General features: G+C 37.3%; 1 protein-coding gene across 1 annotated transcript in view; it reads left to right on the top strand.

The window, feature by feature from the left end:
* The first annotated feature begins 1,496 nt into the window (after positions 1–1,496).
* Positions 1,497–16,902, top strand: part of LOC136031956 (uncharacterized) — a 39,233-nt gene continuing 23,827 nt past the window's right edge. Inside the window, exon 1 of the mRNA XM_065711968.1 lies at positions 1,497–1,615. Within this exon, the coding sequence (XP_065568040.1) occupies positions 1,542–1,615 (74 nt within the window). The 5' untranslated portion in view covers positions 1,497–1,541. The remainder of the gene's footprint in view (positions 1,616–16,902) is intronic.

Raw genomic sequence — 16,902 nt, 5'->3', positions numbered from 1 at the left:
AGGTTTCATGGAGAAAACTTTTCGCGGGGAAGGAAATTTTCCGGGTTGGACTTTCCAGGGGACATTTGACACTAGGAGGATTTGACAGAATTCTTACATGAAATTCTTGTTATTTGTTTTTCTTTCTCTCGACTTACTACTTGTTTACTTGTCTTACTTATTTGTTTTAGCTCACGTTTCATTGACATTAAAAATCTGTTCTACCGGTTAGAAAAATAATGCGATTCCTAAGGATTTCTTATACAAACTTGCATTGTTTATTAAGCGCTCAGCCCTTCCTCACATGCTAGTAGGTTAGGTTGAACTAATCGAGCTAATCTATACGAACTAGGTTAGCTAGGTTAGATGTTGCACCATTTAACATTACATAAACTAGTGTAACTATATATATATATATATATATATATATATATATATATATATATATATATATATATATATATATAGTATATATATATATAATATATATATATATATATATATATATATATATATATATATATATATATATATATATGTATATATATATATATATATATATATATATATATATATATAAATATATATACATATATATATATATATATGTATATATATATATATATATATATATATATATATATATATATATATATATATATATATATATATATATATATATATATAAAGATATAATAGGTCAACTGCTTCCCATAGCCTATAAAAGATAGCGACGAAGACCAAACTACCATAAAATAAAACATATCATAGGTCAACTTTTCGATAATAGAGGTCAACTAGACGAAAATAGCGACGAAGACCACACTGCCAGATAGACCACATAGCATTATGTTCTACTTTTGTGTTGGAGCTTACATATCTGCGAGAAGCCTCTGAAGCTGGTATTTGCTTGAATTAATTCGGCTCTGATGGTCTATTTGATTTGTTATGTAATTATTTTTAGCATTTCAGCTTCGCTAATCCCTCCCATATAAAAATCAGCCAAAGACTTTAGATTCGATAACCATTTGTATATTTCCTCCTTTAGCTTTAATTTCTATTCCAGTTCAATTTTGTCGTTTATATACTGCTGAAAACACCGTGTCCAGCTATAGATTGGGTAGCCTTTAAAGATACACAGGATTTGTTCTGCAAGTTTTTTTTTACAGAGAGGTCACTGACAGCTATTTAGGCCATTGCCAGCTTTAAAATAAAGGATACAATCTTTCGTTTCTTGTTGTGCCAGAGCAAATGGGTGCCTTTTTGTAGAGCCTGCGTTAGTGAGCTTTTCCTCGACATGTTACCTCCAACCAAATTTCTGTATGTTGGGTGTTAAAACAAAATATAAAAATTTTTCGAATTTTTTCATTTAATTTATATATATAATGAATTTGGATACTGAACGGGTCGGAAAATCCATAATGTAAGTCTTTCGTTAAACAGTTTTCTGTGGAAATTACCCCACCTATGACACGAGGTTTTTTCAGATACTTGGTTTATTGAAAACTTGTTCTGAGATCTTGGAATTATAGAGCCAAAAATCAACTGGTCAGTTTTGTAAAATGTTGCTTGATAAGCGGACCTTGTTACTTTTGTTACTGTCTTTTTTCAACTGCGCTTCTCCTCGTGCTCTAAGGTAAAGGGAAATTGCTTAGTGTTATAATCTTTTCCGTATCAGCTTGTTTTTGGATACAGAGAGAAAGCGGGAAGGGTGAAAAAGAGAGGGGTAGAGGCAGAGAGAGAAAAAATTGAGAGTAAGATAAGTATCATGAAAAAGCGGATGCATGAATATTGAATGAGGTTAATTTTCTGTAGCTCCCAGAGTTGAATTCCCCAATACAACAAATATTAAACATTAAAGCGACTTGGAATAGTAATAGCAAAAATCCTAAAAAAAACTTGCCACTGACACTTACCCGTTTTTATTAACGCGTTTTTAAGTTTTTGGTTACTATGGGCCGTGGTTCGTCCTTCACTAGGTTTCCACTACCGCTGTAACCGTGACTCCAAATATATAACTTAGAACTACCCTGTCACTCAGCCACCTACCCACCGAAATCTACCCACCGAAAGTTACAAGCCTAAGAAAATGTGTCTGACTTTCTAAAAATAGCAAAAATCCTAAGAAAAAACCTGCCACAGACAATTGCCCGTTTTTATTAACATGTTTTAAATGTTTGGTTACTATGGGCCGTGGTTCGTCCTTCACTAGGTTTCCACTACCGCTGCAACCGTGACTCCTAATATATAACTTAGACCTACCCAGCTACCTACTGAAAGTTAAAAGCTACCCACTGAAAGTTAAAAGCCTGAGAAAATGTGTCTGACTTTGGAAAAGCAAGAGAACATTCTCGAAATCCTTAGTAACTTAAATAAAATAGAAAGAAACATTTTAACTGAAAGTAAGCAATGACATTAAAAATTTAAACGAATAGAAATTACTCCGTATATGAAAGGGGTTGTCCCTCCTCAACGAGCCCACTCTTTACGCTAAAGTTTAACTCTTTCTCACAACTCTACCTTTTAAAACAATAAAAAACTTTAGCGTAAAGCGCGAAGCGTTGAGGAGGGGACACTCCCTTTCATATACAGAATAATTTCTGTTCGTTTTAAGTTTTAATGTCGCTCTCTATTTGCATTTAAAAAAAAACTTGCATTTTTTTATTTAATTTCTGAACGTTTTTTGATTAATGCATGTTTTGGCTCACCGCACATGAATAATTAAAAACGAAACTTGCATATTATTTTTTTTTCTAAATGGCTTTCTTATGGTTTTGATCGGACGATTTTGATAAAAAAAAGGGGTGGGAGAGGAGGTATATTTTGCTACTTAAAAAGGCAATTAGAACTTTTTTACGAACATTTTATTAGTAACTAGCTGTTGGGGTGGCACTTCGCGCCCCCCAAGCTCCCCCCCGCGAGCGTAAGTCGTTACACGCCATATTAGTTACGCGCCATTGTAGTTGTGTCCCTGTGTCCCACCTGTAAATATAGAAAGATATATATATATATATATATATGTTTTTAACTACGTAAAACTTGCGAATATCCAACATTTTTCGATGTCCCATTGTCTGTGCATATAAATAGATTGTCAGGTTTACCGACTCTTGAACATGCAACATAAAATTGTCCATGGGAAAAACAATCCGTATTCAGATCTATACCTGATTATTCTATTGATTGCCCTTGAGCTTTGTTGATGGTGATTGCAAATCGAACATTCCCTGTGTCCCCGCCGTCATTTATATGTCCTCCTCTGCCCCCGTCATCCCCCTTGTAGTTGTGTCCCTGTGTCCCGGTCGTCATTTATCTTCCCAGTATCCCGGTCGTCATTTGTGTCCCAGAGTCCAAGTCTGTAATTTCTCTTTGAGCGTCCCGGTCGTCATTTACATTGCCTGTGTCCCGGTGTCCCGGTTGTCATTTGTGTCCCGGTGTCCCGGTCTGTAATTTATCTTTGAGTGTCCCGGACGTCATTTATATCTCCCGGTCGTTATTTGTGTCCCAGTGTCCCAGTCTGTAATTTCTCTTTGAGTGTCCCGGTCGTCATCTATATTCCCTGTGTCCCGATTTTTAGTTTTTTTAGTTATTTTTTTTTAGTTTTTTTTTTCTTTTTCAGTTTTTAGTTTTTTAGTTTTTTTTATTAGTTTTTAGTTTTTTTCCTTTTATTTTTTTTGTAATTTTTACCTTTTTTGTTTTTTTTTAGTTTATTTTTCTTTTTTAGTTTTTAGTTTTTTACCTTTTTTTTAGTTTTTTAGCTTTTTTAGTTTTTTTAGTATTTTCTTTTTAGTTTTTTTTTGTAGTTTTTACCTTTTCTAGTTATTTTTTTTCTTTTGTATTAATGCTAAAGCCAAGGTTTGAACCTAGAACCTCTCTGACCTGGAACCTGGAACATAACGCTTGGAACCAACTCAACATAACGCTGGAACCTGGAACTCAGCTACTTCGGCTTGAATACATTCGTTGACATCATTATATATAGATAAATATACGTAACTTACGAATTAACTTACGTAACGAACTTCCATATTTGTATGTTTTTATTACGTACATTAGGGGTTTGCCCCCTCGTCAATACCTCGCTTTTTACACCAAAGCTTGAATTTTGTCCCAATTCTTTAAGAATAACCCCAGAATCAAAAAGGCCGAATAATAAATGTTTGAAATAACTAAAAATACTTTACCGTAAAGAGTGGGGTATTGAGGAGGAGACAAACCCCCTTATATACGTAATAATTTATGTTAGTTTTAGGTTTTAATGCTACTCCTTACTTCCAGCTGAACAAACTTTTTGTCATTGATTTTCTCATTGTTTGAATGCTAGACAATCCCGGGGCCCCTTCATGGAAATTCTCTTCCCTCATGATAAATTCCTCCATGGAAAGATTCCTCCACGTAGCCCCTGTCCCTGACAACTCCTTCTCAATGTGAAAATGTCCCTCTGAAAACCTCTGTACACTTCCCAATAACCATTTATAACATATGTAAACAATGGTCAAAGTTTGTAACTTGCAGCCCCTTCTCCGGGGACTCTGGGGGATTAAGTAATCCCGAAAAACATAATTGTTAGATTTTTTGACCATGCTGAAAAGAATGGCTATCTCAAAATTCTGATCCGGTGAATTTGGGAAGAATTGAGCATGGGAGGGTGCCTAGGTGGCCTACAGTTTTGGTCACTTAAAAGTGGACTAGAACTTTTAATTTCCATTAGAATGAGCACTCTTGCGACATTCTAGGACCACTGGGTTGATACAATCACCCCTAGAGAAAAAAACATGCCTCCGTGATCTGTGTTCTGGCAAAATCTACAAAATTCCACATTTTTGTAGATAGGAGCTTGAAACTTGTACATTTAGGTTCTTCGATATACTGAATCTGATGGTGTGAGGTTCATTAAAATTCTATGACTTTTGGTTTACATAATGGGTGTTTTCCCCTATTTTCTAAAATAAGGCAAATTTTCTGAGACTTGTGACTTTTGATAGGTGAGACTAAACTTGATGAGACTTATATAATTAAAATCACCATAAAAATGCGATTCTTTTGATGTAACTATTGGTATCAATTTCTTAGAGCTTTGGTTACTATTGAGCCGAGTCGCTCCTTACTACAGTTAGTTACCATGATCTGTTTCATTTAAATTACGCAATTAAATGCATCAGATAACCCATATTGTTAAGGCTTGAACCTCATATTTACAATGAAATAAAAACAGATTTTTTCAACTAAAGTAAGAAGCATAGTTAATACTCAAAACGAATAGAAATTATTCTGCGTAGGGAGGGGTGCCTCCACCTAGCCCCTCACTCATCACACTAGCGGTTTTATCGCTTTAAAGAAGCTTCTAACTCCATTTCGACAACATTTATATTTCAATCAGGGTGGTCAAAGATGGGGTAAGGGGATGTCCCCCAAACTTTTTTGGCATTCGGTACAAAAAAATGAATTTGTGGAACCACAAAAAATTGTTTGTTTGGTTAAATAAAGACCAACAAAATACTGACATGTCATCTACAGAAATCTAGAACTTGGGCTGTAAACGCCGCAATTTTACTTACTCCAATCGTGATTTTACAGATGGTGCCACAGTTTTGAATCTGGTTAAAAAAAGAGCATGAAAATAGTGAAATGGCATATACCAGAATCCCAATCTTGGTCGGTAAGTTCAAAGGTTTTACCGACCCGTTCAGTGAGTTTACGTATCGTAATCAAAACAGACATTATGCCAACTATTGATAACAAGAGCTAAGAGCTCATATGGCACTTGTGACGAGGCGAGAAGAGCTAAGAGCCAAGAGATCATTTGGTATGAGCTCTAACAAAATTCTATGAATCAATAGATTGATTTAAAAAGAAAAATAAGAGGCTTAATGCCGGTCAGGATTTAAAATAAGAGCTCTGAGTCAATTTGTCCTTCTAAATATCAAAATTCATTAAGATCCGATCACCCACTCGTAAGTTATAAATACCTATTTTTTTCTAACTTTTCCTCTCCCTTTAGCCCCCCAGATGGTCGAATCTGGGAAAACGACTTTATCAAGCCAAATTGTGCAGCACCCTGATACGCCTACCAATTTTCATCGTCCTAGCACGTCCAGAAGCACCAAACTCGCCAAATCACTGAACCCCTCCCCCCAACTCCCCCAAAGAGAGCGAATCCAGTAAGATTCTGTCAATCACGTATCAAGGACATTTGTTTATTCTATCCACCAAGCTTCATCCCGATTCCTCCACTCCAAGTTTTTTTCCAAGATATCCCCCTCCAACTCCCCCCAATGTCAAAATATCTGGTCGGGATTTGAAATAAGAACTCTGAGACATGAATTCCTTCTAAAAATCAAATTTCATTAAGATCCAATTATCTATTCGTAAGATAAAAATACCTCAATTTTTACGTTTCCCAAAAATTCCGGTTTCCCCCTCCAACACCCCCCAATGTACCAGGATCTGGTCGGAATCTAAAATTAGAACTTTAAAGCACAAGATCCTTCTAAATATCAAACTTCATTAAGATCTGGTCACCCTTTCGTAAGTTACAAATACCTCAATTTTAAAAAATTACCCCCCCCCCCAATTCCACCAAAGAGAGCAGATCCGGTCCGGTTATGTCAGTCACGTATCTTAGACAGGTTTCTATTCTTCCCATCCAGTTTTATCCCGATCTCACCGCTTTAAGTATTTTCTAAGATTTCCGGTCCCCCCAACTGCCCCCCCCAATTATGCTTGATCCGGTTGAGATTTAAAATAAGAGATCTGAGTTACGAGGTCCTTCTAAATATAAAGTTTCATGAAGATCCGATCACTCCTTCGTAAGTTAAAAATGCGTCATTTTTTCTTATTTTTCAGAATTACCCCCCCCCCCCCAATAGACTGGATTCATTCCAATTATGTGAATTACGTATGTAAGACTTCTGATTATTTTCCCCACCAAGTTTCATCCCGATCCCTCCAATCTAAGCGTTTTCCATGATTTTAGGTTCCCCCACCCCAAACTTCCCCCAATGTCACCAGATCTGGTCAGGATTTAAAATAATTGCTTTGAGACACGATATCCTTCTAAATATCAAATTTCATTGAGATCCGATCACCCGTTCGTAAGTTAAAAATACCTCATTTTTTCTAATTTTTTAGAATTAACCCCTCACCCAACTACCCCAAAGAGAGTGGATCCATTCCGTTTATGACAATCATGTATCCAGGACTTGCGCTTATTTTTCCCACCAAGTTTCATCCCGATCCCTCCACTCTAAGTGTTTTCGAAGTAAAAAGGTTTCCCCCTCCCAACTCCCACCCAATGTCACCAGATCCGGTCGGGTTTAAAATAAGAGCTCTGAGCCACGATATCCTTCTAAATATCAAATTTCATTGAGATCCGATCACTCGTTCGGAAGTTACAAATACCTCATTTTTTCTAATTTTTCAGAAATACCCCCCCCCCCGCCAAATACCCCAAAGAGAGCAAATCCGTTCCGTTTATGTCAATCATGTATCTAGGACTTGTGTTTATTTTTCCCACCAAGTTTCATCCCGATCCCTCCGCTCTAAGTGTTTTCCAAGTTTTAGGTTTCCCCCTCCCAACTCCCCCCCCCCCAATGTCACCAGATCCGGTCAAGCTTTAGAATAAGAAATCTAAGACACGATATCATTCTAAACATCAAATTTCATTGAGATCCGATCATCCGTTCGTAAGTTAAAAATACCTCATTTTTCCTAATTTTTAGAATTACCCCCCCCCCCCAAACTACCCCAAAGAGAGCGGATCCGTTCCGATTATGTCAATCATGTATCTGGGACTTGTGCTTAATTTTTCCATCAAGTTTCATCCCGATCCCTCCACTCTAAGTGTTTTCCAAGATTTTAGGTTTCCCCCCTCCAACTCTTCCCAATGTCATCAGATCCGGTCGGGATTTAAAATAACAGCTCTGAGACACAATATCATTCCAAACATCAAATTTCATTCAGATCTCATCACCCGCTCATAAGTTAAAAATGTTTCATTTTTTCTATTTTTTACGAATTAACCGCCCCCCCACTCCCCCCAGATAGTCAAATTGGGAAAACGATTGGGAAACTATTTCTAATTTAATTGGGAAAATATTTCTAATTTAAGCTGGTCATGTCCCTGATACGCCTGCCAAATTTCATCGTCCTAGCTTACCTGGAAGTGCCTAAAGTAGCAAAACCGGGACCGACAGACAGACCGACAGAATTGGCGATTGCTATATGTTACTTGGTTAATACCAAGTGCCATAAAAACAAGTCGGTAAAAATACCAGCAAGTCGGAAAAACTCCTCGCTCCCTCCTAGTATTTTTGTCTAGCAACGACCTTGGTTTCAACTATCGTTCATAAAGAATTGGGACATAACATCAAACTTTAGCATAAAGAGAAAGGCTTGAGGAGAGGACATACCCCCTCATATATGGAACAATTTATGATCGCTTTAAGTGTTAATGCTGCTCTTTAATATATGTTGGAAAAAACTTGTTTTCTTTCTTTAATTTCTTACCTTTTTCAAATCATGCCCGGTCCTAACAAAAATTTGATGTGGAGTGCAGGTCTCAAATATCCTTAATTTGTTGCTAATAAGCTGTGTATAATATATACAAAAGTAAACAGTTATCAATAAATGTAAAACGATTAGTAGCGTCCCACGTTTTTAGTTTTTCCGCTTTTTAGGTTTATGTTTCCCATGCATGGTTTTGGCCTTATTAAATAGGCCGCGTACTGTCTTAAAGTTTCAAGAAAAGATGAAAATTTTGGTATTATTCAATAGCTGAGATTTATTTATATAAATTCACCGCAGTACATTTTTGAATTTTGCTTCAGGCTTTTTTATTAGATAGAAAAATTTTTTTTTAAAACATGGAATTTTTCGACTAAGTGAAATCTACTATTTCAACCGAATAGACAGGGTAATTGTATCATAATGTTCATTTTAGATCTATTTAGTCACCGTACCAGATTTTTTTTTTCATATAGCTTATAATTTTCTGTTTGAAAATAATGTCAACTTGATCGAACAAGGAAAATTGTTACCGCTTGATGGGGTATGACTCATTATTTTCTCATTCAAAAAATAAAGGCAGATCAGATATGAAGGATGGATGCAACACCTCTAGAGTGGGGGGTTAAGGATGGTAACAATATACGGTTTTGTCTTGCAGTCTGACAAGGCGAAAGTTCTTAACAAGACTGGTTTGGAGCATTTCTCTCTATGATTTATCGGACTATGTGATTTAACAAACTTCATTATGAGAAACAAGAGCTAAGAGCTCATATGGCACTTGTGACGAGGTCGGAAAAGCCAAGAGCCTATAGCTCATATGGCATGAACTCTAGCAAAATTATAAGAATCAATAGATTGACTTAAAAGGAAAATCAGAGGCTTAATGCCGGTCGAAATTTAAGATAAGAGCTCTGAGACACGAGGTCCTTCTAAATATCAAAATTCATTAATATCCGATCCGATCACCCACTCGTAAGTTAAAAATACCTCGTTTTTTCTAATTTTTCTTTTCCCTTCAGCCCCTCAGATGGTCGAATTGGGGAAAACGACTTTATCAAGTCAATTTTTGCAGGTCCCTGACACGCCTACCAATTTTCATCGTCCTAGCACGTCCAGAAGCAACAAACTCGCCAAAGCGCTGGGCCCCCTAACTCCCCCAAACAGAGGGGATCCAGTCCGGTTACGCCAAACTAGTTAATAACGTATCTACGACATTTTATTTTTCTACCAACCAAGTCTCATCCCGACCTCTCCACTCTAAGCGTTTTCCAAGATTTCTGGTTTCCCCTTCCGACTCCTCTCAATGTCACCAGATCTGGTTGGAATTTGAAATAAGAGCTTTGAGACATAAGTTCCTTCTAAATATCGAATTTCATTGAGATCCGGTCACCCTTTCTTAAGTTAATATACCTCATTTTTTTCTGGTTTTTGCAAATTAACATCCCCCCAACTACCCGAAAGAGAGCGGAGTCCTTCCAATTATGTCAATCGCGTATCTAGAAATTGTGCTTATTCTTTCCATCACGTTTCATCCCGATCTCTCCACTCTAAGCGTTTACCGAGATTTCCTGTTTCCAAGATTTATGTTTCCCACCTCCGGCCCCTATCCGATCCGATTCGAATTGAAAATGAAGCATCCAAGACATAAGATCTTTCTATATATCAAGTTTCAGTAAGACCCGATCACCCATTCGTAAGATAAAGATACCTCAATTTCCCTCCACCAAACTCCCTCAATACCTCAATAACTCCCTCCACTGTCATCAGATTTAGTCGAGATTTTAATAAGAGCTCTGAAGCACAAGATCCTTCTAAATATCTAATTTCATTAAGATCTGATTATCCATTCGTAAGTTACAAATATCTCAGGTTTTCTAATTTTTCCGGATACCCCCCCCCCCCAAACTCACTCAAAGAGAGCGGATCCTGTCCGGTTTTGTCAGTTACATATCTAGGACTTGTGATTATTTTTCCCACCAAGTTTCATCCCGATCCTATTCTAAGTCTTTTCCAAGATTTAGGTTTCCCCCTCCAACTTCCCGAATGTCAGCAAATCCGATCGGGATTTAAAATAATAGCTCTGAGACACGATATCCTTCTAAATATCAAATTTCATTAAGATATGATCACCGTTTCGTAAGTTAAAAATACCTCCTTTTTCTAGTTTTTCGGAATTATCCGTCCCCCACCCCCTTAGATGGTCAAGTGGGGGAAACGACTATTTCTAATTTAATCTGGTCATGTCCCTGATACACCTGCCAAATTTCATCGTCCTAGCTTATCTGGAAGTGCCTCAACTAGTAAAACCCAGACCGACAGATAGACCTACGGACCGACAGACCGACAGAATTTGCGATCGCTATATGTCACTTGGTATATACGAAGTGCTATAATAAAACGGAAGAAAGGAGATAAAGCAATACACAGGACAATTCAAAAAGTATCTAATCCTGGATGTCCAATTCGATGTACTTTGACTCTTGAACAAAAGGAATTACTTCTGGTACTTATATGCTACAACAACCCCACTGAAGTTCTTCATCTGAGTGAAGTTAGGCTAATCCTAATGAATTATGCCTCAGTATGATAAAAATGAAGTACTTGTGTAACAAATTGTGGAAACTACAACATAGAATTATGGAAAGCAGGACCATGCTTTCGAATGTAGCATAACCTAACAAAAACGCCAACTAAAATAGTTAACTAAAATATGCCTAGTAGTGTCTATACACTTTCTCGCGCTAAGCTGATTATTACCCAGTACATACTGAAATACAGAAAGAAACCGGTTCTGTCACACTAAAACCTTGGGGTGGTGATGTTGTGGTTGTGGGGTGGCTATAAGATATAAATACCTTATTTATCTTGATATTGTCCTGTTCAAAGTTGTCCAAAATTGTTCAAATCCAAATTTAATTTCTTAATATATATTTCATTAACTTATTCATGTACGCTTATTTCTATTCATCCATTTTGAAATTTTACCCAATACGGGTAAACTTTTCAGAATTAGCTTGGGAAAAAATAAATATACTCTTAGATTTGACATTCACGCTTTTTCCAAGTATAATAATCTTTATCGTTACAATTGGATCTAATGCCTTGACTAGTTCAGGAAAAACTAACTTCGTTGATACTGTTTGTTTTTATTCACTTATTCCTCTTCAACAGTTTGTTTATAATGTCAAACCAACAAAAGTGAAAGTGAGATCAATAAATTTAGTGTCACATTCTTGACCTAACGAAAAATTTATCTGCTAAGATTTCAATATAGTTTCTAGATTAAAATATTATTAGAAGATACTCTAAAATGTGGTTAACAGTGTAAGGAAAGATGATGCTGTGATTAATAGAAACACACTGCGATTATTAAGTAAAAATTTTTTTAATCGAGTTTTTTTTTTATATATCCTAGAATTATTCCGGCAACCATCTGAGTGACCCATCAGGTGAGTGCATTGTTAAAAAAAAACGACCACGGTAATTAGAAAAATAAATTTTATAGTACTAGTGCTATTTTGTTAGGACGTTTCCTTGAGATGTGATCAACAACATATACTGCAACTCCCCATCCCTATTACAGAGCTGTTCCTGGGGTTGATGGTGACAGGGAAAAAATAATTGAAGCACCCCCCTCCCGACTCAAGTATTAGTGAAAAAAAATCAAGGTCAGAAAAAACTGCTATGTTTGCTCTTTTACTACTATTGCTAACAACTCTCTGCAGCACCAATCCGCCTGAGGCCGACACATCTACGCACGTTTCTCCTCTATCCCAACCTATTCAAAGCCTCCCTCTTTACCCCCTCCTAAGAAGTTCCCATTTCCCTTAAATCTTGCTTTACTTGCTAAATCTTGCTAAATCCTCCCATCCCAACCGCGGATGACCCACTTTTCGTTTAGCTATAAATGGTTGCCCGGAAAATACTATCTTCCACATTCTGTCATCCTTCATCCGCAGAATATGCCTTTGCGATCACCTTTCTTTCGTTATAACCCTAGAAAAAGGGATTGAAACCCACTTTTTGTACAGCTTACTGTTTGAAACACGGTCAGTCAACCGTGTACCCAAAACAATCTACATGCAATAAAGCTTCTATAATAACCACACTCATTCTTATCACTTTTCTTATACAGTGGTTCGACTTTGATTTTCCCAAAATGGCTAGATAGCCTACTTCCCCTTTTTTAAAAAAAAATCATATTCATAATTTTCAATAACTTACTTCTAACCTCAGAGCCACCATATTTAAAAAACACATTTACCACACTATCAGCACATGGCTTCACCACAAGATCACTTATGCTATCTGAAGTGGTACGGTTCTTCTTTGGGAATGGAACAGGACATGATCATAAAGGGTTTTTCACTTAGTTTGTCCATGCATGAATCTCAGATTTTTCGGGTATGGGGATTCAAGAGTATATCAACGCATTATAGAGCATGCGGCCCCGTGGAAAAGATGTAATAAATCACAAGTGCGCCAGCCATGTCACAAAAATGTGACTAGCATAAACCTTTTCAAGACATTATCAAGAATGGGATTATTTTAAATTCTTACTAAAAGTTGCACCTGAAACCTCACATAGAGCCTTAGTGGGGCTATAGAAACAGCCCACCATGATGGTGGAAATATTGAAAAACAAAATGTCTAATAGAGAATGCAACTTTTCACGATTTTGATGACCTCTAAAAATTTTCCTCAGGAAGTAGCAAATCTGAATCTGTTGAAGGTAAGTTTTCTAGGGTCCATAGAGCTGTGACGCTTGCATTTAATGAAAAAAATTAGAAAGGTATTACGTAAGGCTATTAGCCTTTTAATCGATTCAACTACAAACCTTGCCGAATCTTTCATAAGAGTTGCTATTCAATTCTTAGGGCTTAAACAAGTTTGCCAATCCAAAGGAAATTCTTGTGGCGTACGTATCACGGTAGCAGCACTGGCCACAGAGTATGGTAATGGATGGCATAGTCGTTTGTTAAAAAGTATATTTTGCCCATAGTCCCACGACAAGGGTAAAAAATTCTTTGAAAGTGAGAAACTTACACATTGTGAGGGACAACTAATCCCACTATCGTTTGAAAATCGTGAAGGGAGGTATACAGCCTGTCTAGCTAGTAATGGTAGCAGTGTGCCAAGATTGCTGCTAAACTTAGATTCAGTCTATGGTCGGAACTGAATCTCCCATCTCTTGACTTCAAGGTGGCGTAAGAAGCCAACTTAACAAAAATGATTCTTACTAAATGTGAACTTCAGCAGTTCCCTAGCACCACAGCTGGAGAATCTAATATGAGTAGTTTACTATTAAGGCTTCCGGGTACGCCCATAGGGTGTATACTATTGGAGCTACTAGTCCCTCAAGACGTTATTACGTGTACCTGGGTCCTGCAAAATACTATAGCGCACCTAAAACGCTATAGTACACATGTAAGTTACGGTTTGTTTACTTACGCAAGTGGATGCAGATTGTTGTTACATAATAGGGGTTTGTTTACTCAGGCAAACGATTTGTTTGGTATTTACGCAATAGGGAATGTTTACCTATGTTGAGGGTGACGAAATCTTGTGTGACTTGGTAGATTTATTGGAAATGGAGAAATCCCGCGTGACATGCTATAGTTTAGGGGCCCGTTGGGAATTGCAACTTGTAACTAAGCACGGCAAACACGTGGGTCTTGTGTAATGACAGCGTACACGTGGGTTTTTCGTAATGGCAGCGCAAACTTGGGCGTTGCGTAATGACGGTGCACACGTGACTGTTACGTAATGATGGCGCACACATGGGATGTCACGTAATACTATAGTACATGGGTATGTTACATCGTAGGGAATGTTTACCAGTATTAAGGATGACGCATTCCCACGTTACTTATTTCTTCAGGGCCCGTGGGGAGATGGGAAAGAGACAAAAAATAAACACAAAAACACAAAAAAAGACACAGAGACCTGTAAATAGATGCTCATTAACGTAAGCACGGCTGTAGAGAGAGACAAAAACACGTATAAAATAAACAAGTCAGACATGCAAACAAACAGATTCAGAAACACAAAAAGCACTCAGACAGACACAGAGACACGCAAACAGACGCTTAGTCAGACAAGTATGGTAAGGGACAGACAAAGAACACACAAAAAACAAAGTCAGACACACAAATACACTAGCACACAGAGTCGGACACCTAAAAAACAAACACAGACACAAAGATATGCAAACAGATGCTCAGTCACACAAGCATGGTGGGAGAGAAACAAAAACCACACAAAAAAGCAAAGTCAGACACACAAACACAAAGATTCAGACACACAAAACACAAAGACAGACACAGAGAAACAGACATATGCAAACAGACGGTTAGCACAACACGCACGATGGAGGAGAGGCAAAAAAAATATATATAAAAAAAGTCAAACTCACAAATGCGCTAACACACAGAGTCGGACATCCAAAAACTCAAAGAGAGACATAGAGACATGCAAACAGATACTCAGGCACCCAAGCAGAGTGGGAGAAAAACGAAAACACCCACAAAACACAAAGTCAGACATACAAACTCACATACAAACTGAGTCAGACATAAAAAAAACCCCAAAGACAGACAGAGAGACATGCAAACAGACGCTCTGTCACACAAGCGTGTTGGGAAAGAGAAAAAAATACATACAATAACACAAAGTCAGACACACAGACAAAAACATTAAAAAGATAAAAACAGAAAGTCAGACATACAAACACACAGAGTCAGATATACAAAAACACGAAGAGAGACTCAAAGACATGCAAACAGACGCTTAGTCACACAGGCAATCTTTTTTTTTATTTTTATGTTTGTCTTGGTAAATGGTCTCATGCTCCATACTCTTTTTCATTTTTTTTAGCATATTCTCGCAAGTTCCGCTTTTGTTGTGCTATTATATAAAAATTATTATTTTTAATACAATTGTTCTACTACTATTAAGAAATCTAGGAGAAAGAAAAAACAAAAACACACACAAAGACAAAGTCAGGCACACAAAAAATACAAAGCCAGAAAGAAAGACATGCAAACAAACGCTAAGTCACACAGGTGCAGTGAGAGAGAGACGAAAACACACACACAGAAGCACAAAGTAAGACACACATACACAAACAAACAGAGTCAGACAAATACACAGATATAAAAGAGACGCTCAGTCAAATTGACACGGTGGGAAAGAGACAGAAAAACACAAACACATAGTCAGACAGACTAACACAAAAAGCAAAGTCAGACACACAATAACACAAAGACAGACACAGAGACATACAAATAAACACTAAGTCGCACTGGCACGCTTGAAGAGAGACACAAAAAACACAAATAAAAACATAAAGTCAGACACAGAAGCACACAGAGTCCGACACAAAAAAGGCAGATACAGGGACATGCAAATAGATACTCAGTCACAGAGGCACACTGGAAGAGAGGAAAAACAAACAAAAAATACGCACACAAAAATACAAAGTCAGAAACACAAACGCATAGTCAGACGAACAAAAGGACAATGTCAGACATACAAACACATGAACACACAGAGTCGGACACACACAAGACACAAAGTCAGACACACGAACACATAAAAGCACAGAGTCAGACACAAAAAAGACACAAAGTCAGACACACAAATGCATGAACAGACAGAGTAAAAAAAACACAAAGACAGATAAAGGGATATGCAAACAGACGCTCAGTCACAAAAGGACGGTTGGACAGGAATAAAAAACACATAAAACAAAAATTCAGACACAGAAAAACGCAACCATACAGTCAGACACATACAAACAAAAAGACATACACAGAGACAAGCAAACAGACGCTCACTCATACAGGCACGGTGATAGAGAGAGAGAGTGAGAGAGAGAGAGAGAGAGAGAGAGAAAGAGAGAGAGAGAGAGATAAAAAAACACAAACACAAAAACAGAGAGTCAGACACACAAAAACACAAAGATAGACACAGAGACATGCAAACAGACGCGAAGTCACTCAGGAACGATAAAACAGAGGAAATACACACATATTAAACACAAAATCAGACATACAAACGCACTAACACTAAGAATCAGACACACAAAAAACGAAGACAGACACAGAGACATACAAAGAAAACGACCAGTCACACAAGTGCGGCGGGAGAGAGACAAATCACATATATAAAGACAAAGTCAGACACACAAAGACACAAAGTCTGATAAAAAAATAATACAAAGACTGACACAGAGACATACAAACAAACGCTCAGTCACGCAGGTAGAGTGAGAGGGAGACAAAAAACACGCAAAAAACATAAAGTTAGACACAAAACACACAAACACACAGAGTCAGACAGACGAAACACAAAGACAGACACAAAGACATGTAAATAGAAACTCATTCACAGAAGCACGGTGGGAAAGAGGCG

The sequence above is a fragment of the Artemia franciscana genome, chromosome 10 (assembly GCF_032884065.1).
Source record: "Artemia franciscana chromosome 10, ASM3288406v1, whole genome shotgun sequence".
In the NCBI taxonomy this organism is placed as follows: domain Eukaryota; kingdom Metazoa; phylum Arthropoda; class Branchiopoda; order Anostraca; family Artemiidae; genus Artemia; species Artemia franciscana.
The sequence above is the reverse complement of the archived record's forward strand: the minus strand, read 5'-3'. Positions and strand labels throughout refer to the sequence as shown.